The sequence below is a fragment of the Corticium candelabrum genome, chromosome 10 (genome assembly GCF_963422355.1).
Source record: "Corticium candelabrum chromosome 10, ooCorCand1.1, whole genome shotgun sequence".
NCBI lineage: Eukaryota > Metazoa > Porifera > Homoscleromorpha > Homosclerophorida > Plakinidae > Corticium > Corticium candelabrum.
In genome coordinates this window covers 1,066,612-1,076,979 of record NC_085094.1, presented here as the reverse complement: position 1 = coordinate 1,076,979, position 10,368 = coordinate 1,066,612, and the positions used below count along the sequence as shown (strand labels likewise).

Genomic DNA, 10,368 nt, shown 5'->3' with positions numbered 1-10,368 from the left:
TGTCACTCCTGCTTTCATCCTAGTACAGCATCATCACAGATACTTCTTCACAACAGAAAAGGTTCATGGCAGCAGCACCAAATAGAATAGCATTTGTTGATTTTCTGTCTAGGAAATGACATGCCGCTGCCAAAATACGCACGTTTCCTTGATGATAAGTGTGTATTTGTGTGTCGCCGCAGCAACTGCTCAAGATACTACAAATCGATAGCCTAGTTGTCACTGCATGCCTAATTGATTCCAGCACTTTCATGCAGTGAAGACGCATGACACCCGAATATTTTTACACACCAACCATGCAGCAAACACAAGAGCATCTCACATAAATCTTACCATCTGTTCACCAGATAGTGATGTTCTAGTGACAGGCTGCTCAGACGCACATCAGATCCCGGCACAGATTATATGGCAGACAGAGTCAAGAAATCAAAAGTGTCGCATTAGCACTAAAATATTGCTTGGTCACTAGAAGATGTGTGTAAAACACCTCCCGGGTTTCATACCCACGGACTATAATTATTGATCAAAACCAAGCATTGACTCAGCTAACCTTTTGCACACTATCTTGTTTATAGCGCATACTTCAATTTGGGTTGATCACTGCTTCAGAGATGAAGTCTCTTGCTCATTCCACACCCATTTATACGTATTAAGCATGCACAGTCAGCAATTTAGCTTAATTTGTCATTCACATGGCACAAGGAGACCATGCCAGACTCAGCCAGCACCGCAAGACTTGCCAGGCTAGGCCAGCAAGGCTCAGTACCGCTTGACACAACTCTAGCCCACATTCGCATAATATTCTGAAACTGAGTCGACCCACATCAGCCCATGCTAGGCCCATTACGAGCCTCATCCCCAGGCTCTCACCTCAATCCTCCATCCAGCGCTCGCACATCACATGACTAGGCTGATGTCACAACCTCATTAGTTGGAGCAAAGAGGTACCATATAACTGGTTATTTCTGCAAAGAAATCACGGAGCGCACAGATAAAACTCGTAGATATTTAGTCCTATCCTCAAAGTCCCAGGAAGTCACCGTTGCGACACATGTACAGTACATGTGTGACACTGTCTGTACCAGTAACTGTCTTCCTTGTTGGAACACAGAAATTTAATTCACAGCAATTAAAATTTTGTCTAAATTGTCAAATCACAGTAATTTTAGAACTGCAGAAATACGGCATCTTCCAAGAACATCATGATACTGTAGGGGCCCCTTTTTGATTCGATTATGTGAATGTATAATCTAACCCTACTGAGATACAAAACATCACGTGAGAGAGACTTCAAGTCACATGTATAAAAAATATCAAATGAAAGGAGGTGGTGCTTTGTGAGGTGTAGAAGATCATAACCATGTATGCTTGCTGCAATCCAAGTTCCAGATTCCAAAATTAAGGCGTGAAGTAGCGCTTCTGATCAATGATGTGTGATAGCATTTTAGCTGCTGCAAGATCCATGTTGCACAACACATTCATGCTTCCGAGTTTCGGCCTCTACAGCTCGACATTATAACAGTACAGTGCGGAACAGCATAAATGCCCCCAACTTTAACACGAGCTAGAAATTCGTCCTGCTATCTAATGGTGTATGCCACGTGGTCGTAGCTAACAGAATAACGAAGTTAGCATTCTGTTCAATGATTGGCTACTGCATGTGCATGGCTGTTTGGTGATCGGACAATGGCCTGACAATGCCATCCCTGCTATCGCCATGGACTCCACGTGTTGGAATAAGTAGGTTCAATCTCGAATGCTAGCCCCGGCAGCGAAACAAAAGACGAAAACATCATCAGGAGAGAGCCCCTTTCGGGAACTCACGGCGACAGCTCCATCTCTCTAGAGCGGCTTCTCAGTTCCTAACAGTCTCAATCAGAGCTCAGATGTTTTCTCAGACAGCAGTGATTTTCCTACAATACATTTGATGCGTCCTGGGACGCATTTGAGGAGGTTGGGACGCAGATTTCAGACAAAGGGACACATCCTATTAAGTGAATTCTTGTCTACTAAAACCCATTACACCGGCAGGTTTAGACTATTTCCCATAAGGTTGAACGTCAAAATCTGCATTATTTCTGCTGCCTTTTGGACCCTGATGATCTTGGTATAGCAGGGCCTGGCGTTTTTGTCTAGGAGGCTAACTAAGCTCTTCCTACAAAAAGAAAACAGGATTCAGATACAAGGGGTGGAGCTATGATCATTATCCAATTATCTTGTGAGATGTACAGAGAGCAACTGGAACCATTTAGGTTAAATGATGTAACATGTACAAGCTCTAATGAGCACACCTGGTGTTGCTGTCATTCCTGTGTTTCCTGTTGCTATGCAATCAAGTGACCACAATTATCTCTCTGAATCCAGAAAAAGACAGCATGGATGTAAAGCTAGGCACAGTGCGACTTTGTTTGATTTCTGGAATCCAGCAAATAACATGCAAAGAAGATTGAAAGAGTTTCCTCATCAATGGAGTCAGAACCACCAATGAAATCAGAAGTCAATAAATTGTCTCAACAACCAACAACCCCCTTATTATCTCAGGCAACTGATTTTCCACCTGAAGATACATCTCAGTTGCTTTTCCAAGGTTCAATACTTCCACCAGTCAAATTCAGAGAGTCTTTTGCCCTCTATCAATCTTGTATGCCTCAGCCTTCTCAGGCCTCCTCTTTTTCTTTGCAAAAATTTGATTCACCGAAAAGTGATCAAATGTTTTTAAACCTAAGTTGTTGTAATGAAAAAAGCCACTGTTACCAGAAATTGAGGAAATTCTCTTCATCGTGGTTGTCAGACTTGTCATTTTCTTCATGGCTTACATTTGATGGGTCAAAAATGAGATGTAAAGTTTGTCTAACAAGTAAGAAAAAGAACAACTTTACTGCTGGTTGCTCAGATATGCAAAGAACTGCTTTGTCTCGTCACATGAACTGTCCAGACCACATGAGTGCACTGTTAGACTTGGAACAGAGAAAAGCCATGGTGATAGCTACTCAGAACTCGTTTTCAGAGGAGGAGAAGGCAGTTGTAGGAGCGCTTCGTACAGTCTATTGGCTTGCTAAAGAAGAATTGGCATCTAGTAAATTTTCCTCACTTTCTTCTTTGCCGAGTTTCCAAGGAGTTGATTATGTTCAACGTCTGAACAAAGAAGATCCAACACGGAAAGGTTACCAGCTAACATATCAGAGCAGCAATTCAGTGGCTGACTTTCAAGCTGCTCTTAACTCTGTTGTAGAAGAGAATGTATTATTCATCCTACAAATGTCCCCACTAATTGGCTTAATGACAGATGAATCAACAGACATCAATGTCAGCCGGAAGCTTATGGTATACGTAAAGGCTGTTCATCCTGAGACAAGGAAGGCTTGCGAGTTTTATATAGCTGATGTTGAGTTGGCTGGAGAGGCAAATAGTGAGAACATCACAAAAGCCCTTTCTAGATTGCTAAAAAAGAAGAACATTGATCGCAGGCTTGTCGTAGGATTGGCAACTGATGGTGCTCCTGTAATGACAGGGACCAAGTCTGGAGTTGGTGTGCGCCTACGCAGAAAGTGCTCACCATACTTGATTCAGGTGCACTGTGTAGCACATCGTTTGGCCCTTGCAAGTGGGCAAGCAGCAGATGCTGTACCACTATTTAAATTATACCAAGCAACAATCAACAGTGTGTACAACTACTTTGCACATTCATCTACCATAACGTCTCATTTACGATGCCTTCAGACTGTAGTAGATGATCATCGTGTTACCCTTCATGCCACATTCAGCACTCGGTGGTTGTCGTTTCGTGGTGCTGTTGATGCTGTTCGTAAATCATTTTGTTCCTTAGTGCTTTGCCTAGAACATGAAGCAGAGAAGGGCTGTGCCTCTGCTAGAGGCCTTCTCAGGGCTGTGAAGAAAGCTTCCTTTCTGCTTGCTACGTATGGTCTTAGTGATGTATTCCCATTACTCAATAAATTGAGCCTCGTCTTGCAACGCAAAGCACTAAATTACGCTGATGTAGGCCCTATTGTAAAGGCAACAGTTGATGCCTTAGTGAGTTTGAAACATTGCCAAGGCCCAAATCTTGCTAGCCTGATAGCTAAGCGAAAAGATGATAATATTACTCTCTCTTTGCCAAGCGGTGACAGAATCCTTGTCAATGTCTCTGAGGATACTTTACAAAGTTTTCTGAAGTCTTTTGGCAGTTTTTGCAGGAATTGTTGGATAACATTCATGCTAGATTTCCATCTGTTGCTATATTAGATGCTCTCTCTCTGTTTGATCCTCGAAATCTTCCTCCTATTGAAGACCTAGTAGGTTATGGAGATCAACAGATTCGGATGTTGATCAATCATTTTGGAGAACAAGCTCTTGAAAAGCCGGGCTTTGTCAATGAAGATGCAATGACTGAATGGTTGATTTGCAGGCCCCTTATGAGCAACAAGTTTCGAATTACTTGAACACAGAGATGTCTTCCCACACCTATCACTCCTTCTGGCTGCAGGACTTGTCATACCAGTAACAAATGCTGGCTGTGAAAGAGGATTCTCTTGTCAGAATCGTATTATGACAAAACTACGGAACCGTTTGTCTGAAGAGAAAATTGACTGCTTGATGCACATTTCACAGAAGGACCACCTATGTATCAGTTTAATTTTGAGCGTGCGTTTTGCAAATGGAAAGAGCACAAAGCTAGAAGGTTACTTGGACAGCACCCTGGGCGCAAAGTGTTATAGGCAGTCACTGCTAGCCACATAACATGATAAACATAATTACAGACTGTTGTTAAAAGTTTGTTTGCACACGTTTGGTTAATTAATGAACTAGTAAAACATGTTCACATGTTTGTTTGATATAGACTATAGTAGAAAGTATTTGCCTTTAATACTTGGACAGCATCTAGGCGTAATTTGTATGACTATATTATAACATGATGAGCATAGTCACAAAGTGTTATTATTAGTATAGACCTTTGTTTGAATTTTGGTTTAATAATAAAACCTGTCTACAAGTTTGGTTGATATACATACATTACAATTACATTCACCAAAAACGTTTACTACTGTACCACATCACATACTTAGGCCACGCCTCTTTGGGGTGGGGTCAAATATGCGCAAGATGAGGACGCATGTTTGAAAGGGGTTAGGAAAATCACTGGGACAGCGACATTTAGGATAGCTTGGATGAGTGGGTAAGACCTTTAGTGTCTGACAATCTGAAGATGCTGTCGTTGTTGCTGTTTGAGTTTGTTCATAAGCAGCTAGACATCAGAAACCGTCATGAGCGCCGCTGCACCTGTATTGTTGCATTTATTGACTGCTAGATGATTGTTTGCTGTTAGATTTATGACTTGTGTTCAATCAATATTAATAGGTTGTGTTATAGAAATGTTCTAAGCAAATAAACATTGCCAAACAAGTAAACGGATGCATATTTGAAACGTCTTTAACGTTTTTTAGTCCAATGCGTCTAGATGCTCTAGATAAAGTTTCGGCATCAGCAACATCAAAATGAGAAAATGATAGGCTCCAGACTGTATCCTCCTTTGGGGCCTCACTTGGTTAATATCTCAAGTAGACAATAGAAATTTAAAAATTCACAACAGCAGATTGTTATAACATTATGTTACCAATGTCAGTGAGCAATATTATTGACTTTCGACAAACTATACAATTTTCATATAGAAAAACATGAATTTAGTAAGTGGCCGAGTCTTCTCATTCCTTCCTATATGAAGACACACTTTGATATCTTATTTACGTTGAGATAATATACACAAACTATTAGTAAAGAAATGTGCAAAGTTTCAAGCAAGACCGTTTAGGCAAATTCAAACTACGACATTTTCCTGACCTAACGCCACGCAGGCATTTATGCTGTCCCGCACTGTAGCAATGGCCTGCAAAGATACCATTGTTCATCTAGCGACAGGTGCAGTTCATGTCTCTTGGCAGCCCATCCAGTTGCAAAAAGGCACTGCTGTCGGACACATCTCTTGTGTTCAACAACATGAAAAAATTATCTCCACAGTGAGATGCTCATCTTACTGTGATACAGAAGCTGCAGTACAGAAGACTATCACGCGCCCAAGTCGTCGATGCGTTCTTAAAGCAATTTAATTGGTCCGATGTAGCCTTGGATTCCATGTAGTTATCTGCCACTGCAGGATATTATATTCACGCACCTTCCCGTATTCTCTTCTGACGTTACTGATGTGGGTCGCACCTCTGTGACACAGCACACTATTCCAATATCAGATCCCTATCCACTCAGGCAGCCTCCACGTCAAATTTCCCATAACCTGTGAGCAGTTGAAGACAATCAAGTTTTCACAATGCTTAGCTTCACCGATTGTTCTTGTAAAAAATGGGACGGAACATATAGATTCTTTGTTGACTCCTATCTGCTGTCACAGACCGACAAAACTTTGGACCCGTTAGCAGGTTCCACGCTCTTTACTACGTTAGACTTAGCCAGCGGTTATTGGCAGATCTCTGTGCATCCAGACAACTGACCCAAGACAGCGTCCAGTATGGCACGGTGACTATATGAGTTTAAGAGTATGCCATTTGGGTTAGCTAACGCACCAAAGAAGCTGATGGAGTACATACTGACAAGACTCCAATGGGAAGAATGCCTTGTCTCCATAGACAATATTGTCATCTTTTCTCGCACATTTTAAGAATACATAGAGTGACTATGTAGTGCTTTGGGTCGCCTCATGGAAGCTGGTCTTGAGCTCAAACCGAGCAAATGTCATTTTGCACGAGAATCCGTGCATTACCTCAGTCACGTCGTGTCTTCTCGTGGAGTTCTACCTTACGCAGAAGTGTAAGCAGTAGAAAATTTTGCCTTTACCGTCAACTCAGTCCAAATTGAAGAGCTTTTTGGGCCTAACTGGCTATTGCTGGCTGTTCATACAAGGATTCACACCTATAGCAAACCCTTTATTTGCCTCGTTGTCTAAGGCATCTCATTACATTTAGACAGCAGACTGCACAAAAGAAAGACAAACTATTGCTGACCCCAGTTTTGGCATACCATCGGTTCGAGTCTCATTTTTACCTATCGGTGGACGCATACAACAAGGGACTAGAAGCAGTGTTGTCGCAATAGCATAAAGGACGTGAGCATGTTGTGGCATATGCAAGTCGTGCTTTGTCAAAATAGGAACACAACTACAGCAACACAAAGGAAAAGACGCTGGCTCTGGTTTGGGGCATCCACCAATTTAGACCGTATCTGTATGACAGAAATTCTTATTAATCACATATCATTGCCCTCTCTCGTGGCTTAAATCAATCAAACATCCCATAGAACGGTTAGTTCAATGGATTGTCACGTTGAGCAAGTACAAGTGAGACATCCAGCATAAGGCGGGCAAAAACAATACCAACGCAGATGGGCATTCTCATGCTCCCCACAAATCTTTCTCTTCACACAATAGTGATACTGCTGGAACACAACGTATGGAAGAATTAGGCACTTTTGTGGAGCAGTAGACATTACACCAGAATATTCAAACGAGGAACTGGCAAAGCAGCAGAGTTTAGATGAAACATTATGTCGTGTCTGGCAACAGCTACCGCTGGGATGCCCCAGCCCCATTCTCAAGGCTATCGGGAAAACTAATTCAAAATTTTGTCGATTTTGGTTTCAGCTGTGCATATTTAGTGGAGTTCTGCACAGAATCAAGTGTCTTCCTAATTCAGCGGATGAACGCCTCTTGCTAGTGCTCCCCTCAACTCTAGTGGAGGACACCCTCTCTCACCTCCATCACAATGTAAGACACATCAGTTTTAGACAAGACAGTGTCCACAGCAGATGAAAAATTCTGGTGACTGGGCTATCAGCAGTTGGAAACGTGCGAGACCTGTGCCAAAGCAAATCTTCTCGAGTGCACGAAGTTAGAAACAATTCGGTTCAGAGACCAATGGAAATGCTTGCGCTTGACTTTGTGGAACCACTTACAAAGACAGAACACAGTAACCACCACATTCTCGTTGTGGCTGATTACTCAACCAAGTGGGTGAAGGCGTTCCGGTTAAAAGACCAAAAGGCAGAGACAGTAGTGAGAATTTTCATGGCCGAAATTATTTCTCATTTTGGCGTACCCCTCACACTGCTGTGACCAAGGGCATACTTTTGAGAGCTTGCTAATAAGAGAACTATGCTTGCTAATGTAGCTGTCAATCGCAAACTCCTCCATACTACCAAATTAAAATCTGTCAATATGCTGTTTCCCTCAATTTCTTAGCAAACCACCAAAATAAATTCTCACCAATGTTTCATCTTAGATTGTGTCTGCACTAGATCTGCTCTAAACTTGATTAGAATAAAATTTGTTTAGAATCTAAACCTGTTTACTAAGGGCATCTGCACATGGCTTTCTCGTGTACGGGACCTGCTAGCAAACCGTTGTGTCCAATTTGTAGCAACTCTCTTTTGTTCCTCAAACTGCCTGAGGCACTTCCTTCCAAAATGTCCCACATTATCATAAATAAGACCAAGAAAAATGATGCACTCATAGCAGTCATCGTTAACTGAAGGCGTTACCATCACTTGATAGTTAAACCTAAACAACTTGCCTCTGAACTAGGTTTAGCAAAAGTTGTTTTTAAGCTGTCACTAAACATGTTTACTGCTAATGCAGACAGGCTAAGTTCTAGACATGTTGAGATTTAAACAACTATTATGCTAGTGTAATCCCTAGTGCAGACACGCTCTTACCTATAAAGTAAACTATTTTGCGCTAAAGTAAAATGTAGGTATGTATTAATATACCTCTGTATTCAGTCAGAGGAAGTACAAAGCTAGCGTGCGTTAAAGGCACGCCCATAAGCGCATTGGGTCTTCTCTAGACGTTGTTTGCTTTGTTTTGTGCTGCGGTATGTCTCTAAATAATGACTGATAAGAGCTGCATTTGCGAATTTATGTTTACATGTAGACTTCACATGGTTACGCTGTCAGTAGTTTACAATGTTCCATCTTTCCGTGGTTCCACGACCTTTGTTCTTCATTGTCTGTGTGAGAGAAGATGAGTCGTTATAGAATGCTGTATTGTAAATTATCCTAAGTTGTCCTGCCGTTTTCGATGAGTAACGACCACAACTTTGTGCGACCAGAAAGCTAGCGTGCGTTAAAGGAATGCCCACATACGAATTCTTTTTAAAATTTTAGCTAGTCTCGCGCAGCCAGCCCCTCCCCCTTTTGAGTTCCTAACTAAAGTCAGACGTCTCCAACTGGTAATAAACCTTACTCTGAGTACACCTTACTCTACTACTAGGATTCTGGCAGCGATTAGTGTTCACACTTCTTACCTGCAAAGCAGTCACCTAGACGGTACACGTACAAGCTACGACTTTCACGTATTCTGGTTGACCCAACATCGAGCGAAATCGTAAGAGTTACAAAATGTGGCGAGGATTGACAATCCGGGGAATGACGAAGGCGGGGAGAGAGTGGCTCGAGTCTATCAAGTAGGCATAGTCGAACGAATCCGTTGAATGCCGCCCCTACCTCCCCACTTCGGTTGATTTGCTCCAGGCAAATGCGCGTAAGCGTTGCTTCCACCACTGGAAAGCAAGAAAGTTTAAATAAAAAGAGTCACGAACGCTCCAGAGGGTATCCGGATGTTGCAGACTGAAGTAGGCACGTGGCTCAAATGCGGGGCTTATTGGCTGGTAGCGCTGCGCTACCTTTCTACCTCCACTGGTATGATACGTCTTCTGTGTAATAATACACAAATAGCCTTCTTACCTCCATTAGTGACTCTTGCAGTATTATTCTCCTCACATTCAAGTGAGGTAGATTCTGGCATCGAGCTTTGACATGCTGACTTCGGTCAACAGGACAATAGGCTGCACCAACCTTCAATACACTGAAAATGGCACCCAACATTCAGAAAGCATCTTTATGTGATATAGATAAAATGGACAGTTCACATACGCCAGGACAACAGCAGGCAATAAGTGAGAGGGATGTACACAGATTCCAATGACCTAGATGGCATAATACCATCGATGGAAATAACGTCAAACGCCTTCTACCGGTACCTCTAGCCAAATTCACATAATTTGATACTTACCTCGTTGACATTTTCAGGTTTACCTACGGCATTTGCTATCTGGTCAACTAGAGTTTCTAGTTGACTGTAAGAGAGACAGACAACGTCGTCATCTTCCGCAAAAGAAGCTTGGTGAAAACTCTCATATATGACAGCAAAACGAGCTTCGTCTTTTGGTCGCCCATCCCACAAATCGTACAGACTCGCAGACACAGGATGTCGAGAATCGACACCAGAACAACCGCGTTCGGCCATCCAGACTGCCGCCTGTTGTTCCGCTCTCAGCTAATGCACGTACAGCTAATTAATAATTACGAGTT

The 10,368-nt window shown here is 42.3% G+C and overlaps 1 protein-coding gene across 1 annotated transcript; it reads right to left on the bottom strand.

Annotated features, from left to right (window-relative positions):
• Positions 1 to 9,684: 9,684 nt before the first annotated feature.
• Positions 9,685 to 10,343, bottom strand: LOC134186002 (uncharacterized). Its single transcript, XM_062653905.1, has 3 exons — positions 10,070 to 10,343; positions 9,931 to 9,983; positions 9,685 to 9,862 (listed from the first exon to the last, which is right to left on the bottom strand). The coding sequence occupies exons 1-3, from the start codon at positions 10,301 to 10,303 to the stop codon at positions 9,685 to 9,687; spliced, it is 465 nt and encodes a 154-aa protein (XP_062509889.1). The 5' UTR covers positions 10,304 to 10,343.
• Between the last annotated feature and the right edge of the window lie 25 nt (positions 10,344 to 10,368).

What these genes read in the sequence shown, in the direction of transcription:
- LOC134186002 (XM_062653905.1), bottom strand. Translation starts at nt 10,303, where the DNA reads ATGGCCGAACGCGGTTGTTCTGGTGTCGATTCTCGACATCCTGTGTCT. An exon ending in AACCTGAAAATGTCAACGAG is followed by an intron (nt 9,984 to 10,069) that starts GTAAGTATCAAA and finishes TATGCCATCTAG; the next exon opens with GTCATTGGAATCTGTGTACA. An exon ending in TTGCCTGCTGTTGTCCTGGC is followed by an intron (nt 9,863 to 9,930) that starts GTATGTGAACTG and finishes TGCCATTTTCAG; the next exon opens with TGTATTGAAGGTTGGTGCAG.